General features: G+C 48.5%; 1 protein-coding gene across 6 annotated transcripts in view; it reads left to right on the top strand.

Annotated features, from left to right (window-relative positions):
• DNAJC6 (DnaJ heat shock protein family (Hsp40) member C6) overlaps positions 1 to 15448 on the top strand; it is a 417360-nt gene that overhangs the window by 99775 nt on the left and 302137 nt on the right. For 4 of the 6 annotated variants that reach the window (XM_078669042.1, XM_078669009.1, XM_078669017.1 and 1 more), the window contains exon 1: positions 9239 to 9637. The exons of 1 other annotated variant lie outside the window; for it this stretch is intronic. In XM_078669042.1, coding sequence (XP_078525168.1) covers positions 9388 to 9637 — 250 coding nt within the window. In that variant the 5' untranslated portion in view covers positions 9239 to 9387. Of the gene's footprint in view, positions 1 to 9238; positions 9638 to 15448 lie in introns of those variants that run through there. One more of the 6 variants, XM_078669033.1, reaches the window with a different exon arrangement.

Here is a 15448-nt window from a genome sequence, read left to right as displayed (position 1 = left end):
TAGGCAGCCAGGACTGAGGTCTCTACTGTTCGGCGTGATGCAGGGGTGTGTGGTGCTGGTGGAGTCGGTTGGCCCGCGTTGCAGTGACGGGTCCAGCGTGGCCGCAGGCTAGTGGGGCATCACACCGCTTCTGGAGTTTCACAGCGAGACCCTAAGGAACACAGTGCTTATCCCGCCATGTAGACGGGGGCCACGTAGGGGTGGCCGCACAATAACGGACATGCTGGCGAAAGGGGCCCCTAAAGGGGAGAAGAGCCCGTCAGCCCTGGAAGTAGCCAAAGACACTGCAGGGCGGGAAGATGAGAGTGCCTCCATAACCAAAGCATTCCTGGAATCCTTATTCAACTCCTTGCAGGAGGATTTTCAAACTTTGAAGCAGGACATGGCAGGCGAATATCGTGAACTCCGACGTGATGTGGACGGTTTGGGGGAACGGGTTGCCGCGTTCGAAGATACGGACCAGACCAGAAGTGAGGAGGTGGAACATCTACAGCAAGAAGTGATACGCCTCCAGGAGCAACAGGTGGACTTGCAGGCACATGCAGAGGACCTTGAAAACCGTTCCCGAAGAAATAACATACGAGTCCGTGGTGTGCCATCCAAGGCGGAAGGGGATAGTGCCACCCTTTTTCTGTAGGGTCTGTTTCGAGAGACCCTTGGGGAAGGAGAAGATTTCATAATTCGCATCGACAGGGTGCATAGGGTGGGCCTGGCACGTACAGCGCCCGCTCCCCCTCCGGATATCCTAGGGTTTCTACCTGACTTTCCGTTGAAGGAACGCATAATGAAGGAGGCACGCCTGAAGCAGCCTCTCCGATACCAGGGACACCAAGTGGTGTTATATCAAGACCTCTCGGCCATCACCTTGCAGAAGAGGAATGCCTTCAAAATTGCCACTACATTCTTGCACGACAAGGGGATTCCATGTTCTTGGGGTCACCCCTTCCGGCTCGTCTTCAAATGGAATTGCGTCTTACAACAGCTCAGGTCATTAAGGGACACTTGTGCCTTGTTGGGTATTGACATGGCCGAGAATCCGACAGGAAGCGAAGAAGTGGGGGGGTTCCTCGCAGGGCAAGCTCCGCGTTCCTCTGGGGATGGATGGCAGCGAGTGAGGCGCAGACGATTACCAAAGGTGTCACTCAGGCCAGAGCCGACGACGATGGCGCAGGAACAGGTCGGCGGCCATCCAGGAGGTCTCCAAGGACACAGCGACGTCGGACTAATGCGTTTCAACAAAAAGGGGGGGGTCTTTCCCCTCTTAGCTCTATTACTATTCGGGTCTGATGGGTGTTGGGCGGGAGCCACTGGGGTTGCCAGTGTCACGTTTCCCTCTACTGACTTTTACTACGGGCCTGAACAAGGTAGTGACTGGCCCGGGACTACATTGAACATTTGGGGGTCCAGTGTTGGGGTTAGGGAGGGTACTGGGGGAGTGACGGGAGTTGGGGTTCAGGGAATGGGGCATGTTCTTAGGGGTAGCATTGTTAGGGTGGGGGGGTTTTCAGGTCCGAGCATGGTTGGCGGTGTGTGATGGGGTGAATTGGCAGGTGGCTGACAGTTGTGCATGGGAGAGGCGGGCGATGGGGGCTTGGCCAGAGGTGGGGGGGACAGGCTGTGGGCAAGCCAGTGCATGGAGTTGCAGAGCTTGGGGGATTGAGGGTTATCTATGCCGGTGACTGAACTGCGCCTCCTCACTTTGAATGTGCGGGCCTTAACAACCCGGTAAAATTCAGGGCGATCTTGTCGCTCCTGGAGAACTCGAAAACGGACATTTGCCTTCTCCAGGAGACACATCTGTTGGCCAAGGATTGCCATAGGCTGAAATCTTGACACTTTCCGACGCAATTTTTTTCTTCTGCCCCCCACGAAGACAGCAGGAGTTGCTATATTGGTGGCCCAACATTTTAAGGGTAAGGTCCTACAGAAGGGAGCTGAAATAAAGGGGAGGTTGCTTTCTTACAGGTTCTCGCTAGGAGACGACACCTTCACAGTCAGCTCTGTCTACGCACCTAATGAGGGGCAGGAGAAGTTTTTTCACCAAGCGCTCAGCGAGGTGGCCACGTCACCAGATAGACCCGTCTTAATTGGAGGCGACTTCGATTTAGTCTTTGATAACCTTTTGGACTGGTCGGGGCAGCGCTCCTCGCAGTCAGGCACCCTCTCCGAGGGAGGGCACTGTAGATTGAAAGAGTTGGGGATGACTGACCTTTGGCAGAGCTTTCATCCATGAGGCAGGGACTACACATACTACTCTAACGCTCACAAGATGTATGCACGACGGGACTACCTATTGACATCTGCTTCCCTTACGGCGCTGCCGTCTCAGGCAGATATTGGGGCAATGGCGCTTTCAGACCTTGCACCGCTCTCGGTGGTATTCTCCTTCCCACCCCTCACGCGCACTCCGCGTTACTGGAGACTGCGTGACACATTGCTCCATCGGAAAGAAGTGATGGACAAAATCAAAGGGGCAATAACAGATTACCTAGCACACAATCAACCTGCGGGCACTTCACTGGCGACACACTGGGCGGCACTTAAGGCGGAACTACGGGGCCAATTCATAGCGCTTTCGGTAGCGGAAAACGTAGAACGGGCAAGCAAGAGAGAGGAGCTGTCGGCGCAAACACGCGAATTGGAACGGATACATCAGCGGACAGGGGCACCACGGGTCTGGAGACAGCTGCGTCTGGTGTGTCAACAGCTGGCGGCTTTAGACCAAGATCGGGCCGAATATGCGTCCCTGAGGGTGCGGCACATGTATTACACGGGCGGAGACAGGTGCTGGCGCCTGCTGGGGCGGGCCATCAGAGAATTGCAACAGCGACACACGGTGTAGGAGATAACCACACCGGAGGGATGTAGAGTGTCTGGAGACGGGGACATAGCGAACGCTTTTAGCGATTTTTACACCTCCTTATATGCCGGGGCCCTGCTTGATCCTGCGGATAGTGAGGCCTTCTTACAGTCTGTCGTTCTCCCAGCCCTGTCAACGGACCAGGCGGAATTGCTGGACGGTGCGATCCGTCCGGAGGAGGTGATATCAGCGATATCGCGCCTCAAATTGGCTAAGGCACCAGGCCCGGATGGTTTTACCGCGATTTTTTACAAAACCTTCTGCCCCCAGCTGACCCCGCAACTGACCGCTCTTTTCAATTCGTTCTCAGACCCCGGTACTATCCCGAGTGATCTAATGGATGCCACTATCTCGGTTATCCCTAAGCCAGGGAAAGACCGTACGCAATGCGGAGCATACCGGCCCATATCCCTCCTTAACGTGGATCTCAAACTTTACACTAGCATCCTTGTGGCCCGGCTGGCGCCGCTTATGCCGGGATTGGTCGACCCGGACCAGGCAGGATTTATTCCAGAGCGACAGACTGCCGATAATACTAAGAGAGCGCTCCACCTGATGGAGCTGGCCACGAGATTGCCAGGCGAATACATGATGCTGACGATCGATGCCGAAAAGGCGTTTGACCGGGTCCACTGGCCGTACCTGGAACAAGTGCTGATAAAAGCGGGCTTGGGTGTCAAATTTCGCACGTGGGTGTTGAATTGTTATACTGTCCCAACGGCAATGGTGAGCGTCAATGGATGCTCGTCGCCTCGCTTTCCCATCGAACACGGGACCCGGCAGGGGTGCCCACTTTCCCCTCTACTTTTTGCGCTCTACATGGAACCACTGGCACAGGCCTTGCGGACGGACCCCAGAGTGAGGGGGATCAAGTTCGGGGCGTACATCCATACAATCAGCTTATATGCTGATGACGTCCTCCTCTCTCTGGCCGCTCCCAGCGATTCCTTGCCGGCCAGCGTCGAGGTCCTAGATGCATTCGCAGGGGCATCAGGCTTTAAAGTTAATATGGCAAAATCGCTGGCTCTTGACCTCTCCCTGGAAAAACGGACTTGCGCCTCCCTGGAAGAGCGTTTCCCCTTCCGCTGGGCATCGGAGGCAGTCCCATACCTGGGGATACAACTGGCGGCAACTCTGCAAGATACGGTGCGTATCAACTATGCCAACCTCCGCCAAACTCTCCGCACAGAACTGGGGCGATGGCGGCATCTCCCACTTTCCTGGCTGGGGCGGGTGGCCGAGGTGAAAATGACCATTCTTCCCCAAGTCTTGTATATCTTCCGGGCCGTTCCGCTTCAACGCCCTGAGGGCTGGATCCGCCAAACTCAGTCAGAACTTGCGCAGTTCATCTGAAACGGGAGGCGACCTAGGATGAAGCTGCGACTGGCAATGCTTCCCCCCGAGAAAGGAGGGTTGGGGCTGCCTGACTTGATGCTCTACTACCAGGCGTCCCAACTTCGCACCCTGGTGGAATGGAGTAATTGGGAGTCGCAGCGGCACTGGCTTTTCCAGGATCAGGCGGTGGCGGGCCGCCCGCTGCAGGAAGCCCCCTTCCTCCGCAGACAGCACCGACCTCCTAACCTATACGCATCTTATATTACCAGAGTCCCGCTGGAAGTGTTGGATCAGACTAGTGTCCGGCACAACTTAATGACTTTTCCCTCTCCGCTCACTCCCCTGTTGGAAAACCCAGACTTCAGACCCGGTAGAGACATCCGGGCGTTCGCTCACTGGCGTCCGGCAGGCTGTCGAGTCTTATTTTACATCTACTCTGGTGAGGGAGTGACACCCTTCGAGTGCTTGCGTCGGGACTATGATCTGCAAGAAACAGAGCGACTCCGCTACTTACAGGTGCGTCATTGGACACTCAACCCCCAGGTCCGGGAGGGGGCTGATCGGAAGCTCAGCTGGTATGAATATTGGCTCATTACACGTACATCAGACGGACGACTCATTTCAGACCTATATCGCATGTCATTGGAGCGATATTCCCGTGTCTATAACTCTGGGAGAGAGAGCTGGGACGGGGCCTGAGCAATAAGGAATGGGAGGACATTTGTTACTGGGCCAGCCACTCTGCCTATCACATGGGGTTGACGGACACTTTCACTAAACTGGTGATGTACTGGTATTGCACGCCTGAATGGTTGCATGAGATGGAACACACCAAGGACGCATCCTGCTGGCGGGGCTGCGGTGAGAGAGGCACACTGACACATCTCCTGTGGGATTGCACACACATTCAGGGTTACTGGAAGTTAGTTCTTGATGAGATAGATGCACATTTCCAAACAGACATCCCAAGATTCCCGGCCTATGTTCTTCTAGGGCTCCCCAATGCTATTACTTTTCCCTTGAGAGCTCGCAGGGGCCGACTAATTGCAATAGCTTTGGGCTCCGCCATCCAGAACATACTGGCTCTGTGGCGCACCTCACATGTCCCTACTCTTCAGGGTTGGCTGGGTCGTCTTTGGTCAGTCCTGGGTATGGAAAAACTGTCCTTGGTTAAAGCGGGGGAAGGGGCTAAGTATGTGGAGTTGTGGCAGCCCTTCTTGTCTCTGTTGGCCACGGAATTCAGAGAGGTGTCATGCCCCCGATACCTGCGGTTGCTGCGATTATCGCAAACTGATGCTTGATTAAGAGTGAAATGATTGGATGCGTGAATGGTATGGAAAGCGGGACCTGGAACGAGGGTGGGGGGTGGGTAGGCAGGGAGGTGGTCGGGGAAAGGGGGGGTTGGGGCTGTTTCTTGTTTTGGCTCTTTGGATAATGGTCCTAGCCCGGCAGCTTTGCCGAATGTATCGGGAGTCTTTTTGGCCATGTGGGCTCCCTTCATGGCTCTGTCCTGATGATATTGCTACTGGTCTTGACATCATCGTTTATGCTTTGTATGCTGGACATTTTCTGCTTTGTTATAGAGCCTCTTTTTCAAAAAAAAGATTTAATACTAAAAATAAGACTGGTCTCACTTCATTAAAATTCAAAGGCACAAAGAGAGGGCGAACATACTTTTGTCTTAAGGCTGACCAGTTAACCCAAATAAAAACGTTTAAAGTCTAGTCCTATCACATGTGCAAAAAGGGAGATCTGATGGTTTATGCCACCCCATCAACAACTGCAGAAACAAGTTTAATCGAATGTGCGTTCGCAGTCTTCTGTGCTGGGCAGACATATCCAGAGTTAAATACATTTCCATTTTATTTGTGGATTTCCCCCTCATAAAGTGCTTGTAACTGTCTTTATGTTGGGGCACTTGCAACCTTGCCTCTCTTGTGGTTAGCCTAACGGTCTCTTAGACGCAAGTTATGTCTGATTTACAGATCAACTGTGGGGTGCTGAACAGCTGAGCTTTGCCCAGCGCCCCTAGAATTGTTTTGACATAGCTTTGCCATGGTATGCTGTGGCTCAGATCCATATTCATACAGTCGATCACTATCTTTCTATTAAATCTAGCTCCCTCGTAAGCTATATAGAGAACCAAAGAAGTATTGGGCAGAGTTCAATAAAATCAGAAATAAAATCTGCTCCCATCTCTTAATGCACGATTTCCTCTTGAACACTCTGGGGTATTCGTAAAAACCTCCAAAAATATGTATTTTCAGCGGTTTGCATTGGGCAACATATTTCTGCACCAAACGCCACAGTCAGTATGCACTTTGCGCTATAGAGATATTGTGGAATGTTAGTATGCAAGTTTTCAAAGTTCATGGTTACCAGTAGGTCAATACAATTGTCAAATAGACAACCTTGTACTTCATTGATGAGAGCCAAACTATCTTTAATGAATGAAAGTGTCTTAAGAACACATGGTTGCATAACAAATTCAATACACACTGTTAAAGGTTTAAAGATTGGGTCACATCTAGCCATAAAGGGTCTATCAGGAGGTTTGGTACTACTCTTATGAATTTTAGGCAGAGTGTAAAATGCTAGGATGCAAAAGTCATGTTTGTTAAGATATGTAAACTCATTGGCCCTTAACCATCCTTCATTGAGCCCACTTTGAGTTTATCAAATCATGTATGGATTTGCATATATCATTTGTGTAGTCTGTAGATGATTTTCTTTACTGCTCTGAATTCTGAAGCTGGTTTAGAATTTTCTGATCAAAGTCTTTAAAACTTTAGATCACTATCCCTTCACCCTTATCTGCTGGCTTTATGACAATGTTTTCAAGTCTTCAGGGTTACTGTTCCACTAAAGGGATGCTGCCAGGTTGAGAGTTTACTCCGTTATACCGTTTCTTTAGGATGACTTCCCTTTAGGGATACCACCCACCTATCAATTTTGAATCTCATGGAGGCGTCAAAAAGGGCAAAATTCAGCTCAGAAAGAAGAGGGGTATGAGGGCTGCCTTTGCCTCTCCAGTAGGCAGCAATGCGAGCGATCACTGACCTAGTTGGTAGAGGGAAGTAGAACTGCAGAGGGTGTGTTGATGGCATGTCGCCCCAACGTTTTTTCCTTTTTAGGAATTTTCTAGGTCCCTTGGATCATGATTTTGCCTGTCTAGACCCCAAACCCTTACCTCATTTATAAGTACTTTGATGAGAGAGATTAGGACAAGAAATAAACCCATAACTGAATTTATCAGCGTAGTGTAATATAGATACATAACTTAATTATTTTTTTATATACCATGAGATCAGTAAGATACATGTCTAGAATCCTGTGTGATAACAATTCAATGGCCTCCATTGTCATCTCATTATGCAATGCTGACTGAATACTGCACCCTAATATCATTAACACCTGCATGATACAACTCACCTACCTAAAAACCTAATCATAACGCTAGTGGAATGACTGATATTACAAATAAAGTTCCCTCTATATTTATTTCAGTTTTGGCACACATCGTGACAGAATGCCATTCTGTATTGGTTTCCTCACAGTCCAACGCATCTGAATTTGTTAAATCCAAAATCTAGAGGCCAAAATGTGTGGGATGTATGGGGAACAACTTGCCATGTTTTTTTCAATTTTACAAAAACAGCTCATATACTTTTGTTAACAAAGAGCCATCTCTGAACCATTAATGCTAACGCAGATGCGCCTTTCGCTGAAAGGGACGGGCAAGGATCGCCAATATTGAGAAGGAGAGGTGGGGACAGAGAGCTAATAAAGAAAGGTGACATGGTGCCCGCTACCTGAAAGAAATGGACACGAACAATTGGTTACTCACTATAAGCTTTAATTGATGGAGTCAATATAAGCTATATGGTAACAAAGATATATTCTTTTTGAAAGGTAATGTAAGAATGTGTTACCAGCAGACTTTAGGAGTGTGTCCTTTTAATGGACACTAATAAAAAATGTTTGACCTAGGTACAGTCTGTTCCCTATTACTAAACTAAATATTTTGAAAGCATTTGTTTTTTATCTTAAAGTCTAAGTGCCATATTTAGAGGTTTGTGGATGGGATATTCTGTCACAAACATGGCTGATGGCTTGTCCACATCCACTGTATTACAAGTGTATTACAGCTTATGGCATTTATAATACAGTCGGCCGGATATCCTTGATGCTCTGAAGGAGTAACCCGTCCGCCAATCTCTAAATAAAGCCCTCTACCTTTTTGCACATTTTGCGACAGCATGTATGTATTGTGTGCAATACAATCTTAAAGTAATGACTCACATACTCAAAGTGTTTTCTGTCACAGGCTGGCCCCCCCCCCCAGCACTAGATACACACACCTCACTAATATTACACAGTGCACCAACTAGGATTCAATTCTGTGGCTCTCTGGTTACACACACAAACATGAGCAATGATCACATTAACGAACTGAGATTTGGTAACGTAAAATAATGTAATTCCCATGCATTACATTTGCATACATTTTTCGTTTAGAGTGTTTGAATTATTTTGAATGGAGTTACCTGAAGGTGGCACAGCACCAATATATTTAGAGAATATGTTGTTCTTTTTAGCTTTATCTTTGACCCCCTTCCCAATCCACACAGTTCCCTTTCTTTTTCTACACACTTTAACTGGTGCTTAAACCTTTTAATATTATTTGTCATTTTGCCGGCCGGCTCAAATGTAGGCCAGAGTCTCAGTGCATGTCAATTAAAGACTGTCTTTGTCGGCTAGAAATGTTCGCATGCTGGTGCAGTCTCACAATATTTTCAGCTGTATGTCAGAAGCGGGTACCTTGCAAGGGAGGACGGAGACTGATTGAAACTCGTAACAATGCAGGGTAAAAAGACGGTACCCTACATCATCAGTGTGTGGTAAATGGGAAGTTAAAAGGCAGGCGAGAGACAAAGACACCTATGGCTTCCGGGGAGAGGGGCGGAGCCACCAGAGGGGTGGGAGAGCTCCCCTGGCAGGAACTGGAAGCATCCCCCTTCCTGCAGCCCACCCTCCTCCTGGCGCCTGAGCGCGGTGCCCTAGAGCCATGGAAGCGCCGCGGTGGTGTCCCTGCCAGGCCGCCTAGAGAGCAGCGCCCGCCGCCGCCCCCGCGCGCTCGCAGGCCCACCCTGTGACCGGAGCCCCCTCTCCGGTCACCCGCCTGCTGCCCCATGAGCCTCCTTGGCGGCTACCGCAAAAAGAATAACAATGACGGCTATGAATCTTTGCAGCTGGTGGACGGTGAGCCGGGCGGCAGGGAGCAGAGGCCGGGAGGCGGCGGCCTCCGGCAGGCAGTGAGCGGGGCTGCGGGGGCGGCTCCACCCGGAGCAGGAGCGACGGCGGCGGTGAGGAGCCCGGCCAGGCAGCTGCAGCAGCAGACGGACGAGACCAGCAGCATCATCAGCACCATGGACAGCTCAGGTCAGTCTGACTCCTTCCTCTATCCGTGCACCTGAGGCCCAGAGAGGGACGCGCTTCCTGAGTGAGGCCCTAGAGAGCAGACCAGGGACTACCCCCCCCCCCCCCCTCCCCCCCCCCTCCAGCCCTGCAGAGCAGTGCCGAGGCTCAGGGGGCATAGCTGAGCAGCAAGGGGCATACTAAAATCATACATGCCAATAGAACCCATTCCGGCGGGAGACTACCGATTTTTCAAGCCAAAAATGGCCTTATTTTAGCTGCCTCCCGCCTGAAAATGCATATTCTACAATAAAAGCCAATGGGGAATTTTCATTCACCGATTTTTTTTATTTTAAATCTCCCTCGTCCCTGTCCTAAAATGTTGGCATGTATGCTAAAATGGCTACAAAGTGGACAGGAACGTTTAAAGTGGATAATGTGCTTTTTCTATTTTTCAAACCTGGTTTGCTTCTGTTGTTAAGGGTATTTTGATACACGCTAACCTGTGAATATGTACTGTAATTGCATGAATAGCTTACTACCCCTGACGAGGCGCTGCATGTGAACATTTCAATCCATGTTGAAACACCTCTTTGAACCCAGCGAATGAAATTACGTGCTCTGTGTTCAAATCACTGCAGGCTAAGTGTCATCTTTTCAGCAATAAGGAGCCGCTGTCGTAGAAAGCAGTGCTCATTGCAACCCCCGTCGAAGCCTCGGCAAATTGCTGACAGTCACACATTGTTCTGCCAATAAACGTGACCTTTTTATCTCTACTGTCCAGCAAAAGCACATTCCTTTCGGCTGCACATTAATTAAATTACGGTGTCCAACATGTAGCTCGCGATGCTCACTCGCTTCGTAGGAAATGCCTCTGCGGTTATCGGTTTGGAATGGCCGCCTCAATTTCTTATCTGTGTTAATCAAATATTGATATAGACGAGAACATTCATTTAGAAACAGGTCCTGGGTTGTAGAAAACCTCTACAAAACAAATCTTACAGGCTAAGGGTAGCTCCTGGCTTCACTGCGAAAAGGTTCTAGAAAAATGTATGTGGTTGCACTTTGTTACACCCTCTTACCCCAAATCACTTCCGGGGTCATGTTGCCAACTGCTGTTATATGGCAGATTATTGGTAACGTCATAGGCCGTAAAAAAAGCGTACATGCCTCTAACAACTACTGAGTGCTACTGTATATTCAATGTGTAATTAGAGTAACATGTGGACTATATAATTTTAATAGGTGAAGTAATGGGCAGTAAAAGATGCTTTTGGAATGCAGCAGTCGGGCATGATCTACTTCTCTTTTAAGGATGATATATTTTGCAATGTGTACCTCATTATGAGTCCTGCTGAGATAGGCTGGTAACCTGAGTATTAGAGAGGGATAACTTCCGCCATCATGCAAAAAGTGACAGTTGTCCCGCCCCGGATCCCTTTTACTAACTGCCTCCCCAGAGCTAACCTTACAGGGGCAGTTGTAACTCCGAGATGGCGGGGAACGGGCAAAGTTACTGGGTGGTATTACATGTGTGACCTTGAGGGTGGCCTGATAAATGAGGAATAACCAGAGATCAATAATTTCGGTCCTTATTCCTCGTGATATTCCTCATACCCCACGCTCCTGTCACTGCCGCAGACTCAACCTACTTTTAGCAGGTGGAGTCTGTGGGTGAAAGGCAGTAGAGCCACAGAGGTATATGACCACTGCATTCCAATGGGTCCAGTAACTGCTTTTACCAGCCCTATTGGAATTAAAGGGCCACTCTTAGTCAGGACCCATATGTCATTGCTTATAGAGCAAACATCAGAACACTTATGTCGTTTTCCATCCAGTTGCAGCACAATGGATGAACTGTTTTGTAGAGGTGGGAGAGTTTTGTTTCCCCTACACTTTCGTGGAATTGTTGCAAAAACTGCAAATTCGAAGGACAGTACGTGGGGTGACTGCCAACTTGAAAATGGGGATCTTCAAAATGCTTTTCTAGACGATATCCACATTGCCAGCATCTATTCACAAGTGAAAATGAGCTTTTGAAACTTTTCCTCCCTAGGAACCGCTATCTATTCATGGGGTAAATGTTCCTAGCTCAGCGCATGCAGTACACTTCCGGTTTCACAGGTCACATGAAGCTCGTAAACATACCCGTAGACTCCGGCCCAAGCACAATTCCTCTTTCTAATAACATTCGCTTCTTTACCCTAGTACCACGGTTTATGCTTTATTAAATTAACGTGTAAAACTGGAACAGGAAATGGAGGCTCGACCTGGAAAGGCATCCATCAAATAATTGTTTCGAAATCAGGTAATAAGTAGGCCTAACAGGAAATGAGCCCACATTTCCTTGATTGGCACTGGGCATTGTTGCCAGTGCCATCTGTTTGCACACTGTATATGTTGTGAATTTGTGTTGTGGAAAATTGGTAATCCAATGCTGTCTGATTTCAGAACAGTACCCGCTGTTCGATTTGGAGCCTGTACACATTTATGAATGCTGATGTGGCCACTCCAAGGATAAGGCAAGCCGCCAGGCTCCTGGAGCCAGGATGTGATTTGGTAGTCTGCAGGGCCCACTAATGAATGGTCATTGTCATAGCAAAAGGAGTACAGGGGCCAGGCAGTGACAATTGTTGTAGATTACTTGGTCACAAAGACATCAGTGCCGCGTGCAGTTGAAGTGGCCACCGAAAAAATTATTTTGCAGCATTCAAGGGATGGAAAATCTGTCTATAAAAAAATCTGTAATTTCGTCCACCCTCAAAAGTCCCATCTTGTCTTCTCCACGATAATATAAACTGGAAAAAATAGCATGTCCAATGCCAGCCGTTAAAGATGAAATGATGTTCCTTGCGTGTTTATTTCTAGATATAATATCACACATAAAGCTGAATGAGGATATCGCAGGATCCCTCATCGGGAAGGGAAGAGAGACTTTTCAATATAGGGGTAATGGGCTACACTCTCCCTTGTCAAACTCACACTGCACCAAAAAGTATCCCATACCAAACTTATCTGCTATGAGGAAACTCTTCAGCCTCTATTCAAGTACCCTGCTGGCAAAGGAAAAAAAGTATTATTATTTATTTGTTAGACCCTCACCCACTCTAGTAGTGATATGCTTCATCATAGGGTCTCATCCTGGCCCCTAAACACCAGGATGGGCTCGATGGTTTCGGGAAGCAGTTTGAATATTTCTCTAGCAAGGGTCTTAAACATGTAGAAATACCTCAAAGAACCAAGTGATCCCTTTATTAAAGGTTCTTTGGGTATGGTTAAAATAATTTTTATAGGGGCCAGAAATATAATTGTTTCATCCCTTAAACTAGAAGCCACTTGGGTCCATGTCTTGCATCAGGAAACACAAACACAATTGCCCCAGTGTTTATTTTCAATCACTCATACCATACAGCACACTCATGCAAGCATAGTGGGATTGCTATTTGCCTAAAGTATGCTGCATTGGCATCTTGATTCCTGCATTGGGATAAAAATATGTGTCACTGAATTTGTTGCCAGAGTAATGCCATATTAAAATGCGTTTATCCATAGCACGCCACACTATTGCATTTACATTCCTGTGTGTTTCTCTAGATGAAGTAAGTGACTTCCTCTTGGGCTATTGACCTCTCTGTTTTAATCTAAATCGAGATAGCTGTCACTTTCAGTTCCCTTACGTACATTGTGTTTGTTTCTATTTTTCTTTCATTGCCCTGTGTGTTGTCATGATTTCTGACCAGTACAGTGTGTGACCATAGGGGCATGCCCCGTTCTCCTCCCATGTAGCTTTAAAGGATTCTCTAGTGGGTCAGTCCATGTTTACCAGGGCATATACTGTGTCGTCGCGTCTTATGACCTGCCTTGCATGGAGCTATTGACCCACTTACGACTTTGCTAATTTTCAAGTGGCAACTGTTCTTGATACATGACACTTAGGGTCTTGGTGGCCCTTTTGCTTTACAAAAGCACACAGAAATTATGAGTGCATGTAAGACTCAAACTATATGTTTTGATCACAAAGCAAGATCCACGAAAAATGGCTACTAATTATGCTAAAACTAAGCTTGCAAGCATTCTAGCATTACTTCCTGTGATATTTAGAAGTGGCCAGCTGCAAGGCAAATACAAATTCTAGAATTCTTTGGAAGACTTTGGCCCATATGGGAATACATTTCCAAATCATGTAGTTTTTCTATCGGGAGATTATCACTTAAACATTTTGTCAGTCATTGAGCAGCACATGGACAACTTGAAAACGTGATATGAGTTGCATCTTGTCAACATGGCTAGCTTTAGTGAAAATGCACGGTCAGTAAAATGGGATATGGAACTCCAAAATTGTTAACTCGAGTCAGCTTGGTACATTTAATGGCAGACTTATTAAAGAATAGCTTGTAGCATAAACCTTTCAAGCGGCTGCTAGTAATCATAAAAATAGTATACATTTGAAAACCCTAATTTGTGGTATTTTGTTATAGCTTCCCAGTACTTATAAATAGGGCTAAGCATGATCCTTCCACCAGTAAAGCACACTCCGTATGTTCTAGGACCTTGGAGTTAGCACCTCAAACAAACAAGCATTTGCAATGCAATAGGTCTCGCATTTACCCGAGTTTGAGCTATTGACATTGTAAAGGGCAATGCCTTTTTAGGTTTCGACCTGGCCGGAGCACTGCGAAGCAGTGCCCCGCCCAGGCGAAAGCTATTGTTTACAATATGGGGGACTTGAACACTCCCCTTCTTCCATTGGCTAGCTCCATAAATGGAGGCTAGCCATTGGAAGAGAGTGGCTGTCAATCACGCTTTCCCCGTGAAAACGCGATTCGGGGGCGTTTCTGTGTCTTTTTTTTAAGTACCGCCCTCTCCTCTTCCCATTGGCTGGAATTTTACCTTCCAGCCAATGGGAAGGGGAGAGGGCGAAAAACACGCCCCCGAATCTGCCGGCCGGGACACCCCCGTGATGTCATTCCCCGGGCCGCGCTGTGATTGGCTGCCGGCCCGGGACCTGATTTGTTTGTTTGTTCTCTCCTTTATGAGGTAAGTTGTGCCCCCTCCCGCCCGCTGTCCGTGTCTTTGCCCCCTCCCGCCCGCTGTCCGTGTCTTTGCCTCCTCCCGCCCGCTGTCCGTGTCTTTTTCACCCCCCTCCCGCCCGCTGTCCGTGTCTTTGCCCCCTCCCGCCCGCTGTCCATGTCTTTTTCACCTCCCGCCCGCTGTCCGTGTCTTTGCCCCCTCCCGCCCGCTGTCCGTGTGTTTTTCATCCCCCTCCCGCCCGCTGTCAGTGTCTTTGCCCCCTCCCGCCCGCTGTCCGTGTCTTTTTCACCTCCCGCCCGCTGTCCGTGTCTTTGCCCCCTCCCGCCCGCTGTCCGTGTGTTTTTCACCCCCCTCCCGCCCGCTGTCAGTGTCTTTGCCCCCTCCCGCTCGCTGTCCGTGTCTTTTTCACCCCCCTCCCGCCCGCTGTCAGTGTCTTTTTCACCCCCCTCCCGCCCGCTGTCCGTGTGTTTTTCACCCCCCTGCTAAGCCCTGTTCATACACCTTTTTATCCCATTGTCTTTTGGTTTACCCTTAATTTATGAATTCTTTATTCTATTACCTTATTTCCTATTATCCTCCCTTCTTATTTTTATTTTCCTTATCTTTACATGCAATGTCACTGTTACCCACCTATCCATCTCACCACTCTAGCCACTTAGTCCGTCGTATATTTTTACCTCCGCCGCAACTTTTTCTCGTTAGTCCATCTTTCTTTTTTATTGCGCACACCCTAACCTATCACATGCGAGTTTATTAAATATATTACCGGCGATCGGCTCGTCACCTAACCTTCCAGGGCAATCA

This window comes from Lissotriton helveticus, chromosome 1_2 (assembly GCF_964261635.1).
Source record: "Lissotriton helveticus chromosome 1_2, aLisHel1.1, whole genome shotgun sequence".
NCBI lineage: Eukaryota > Metazoa > Chordata > Amphibia > Caudata > Salamandridae > Lissotriton > Lissotriton helveticus.
Note: the sequence above shows the minus strand (reverse complement) of the source record. Positions and strands in the feature narration are given on the sequence as shown.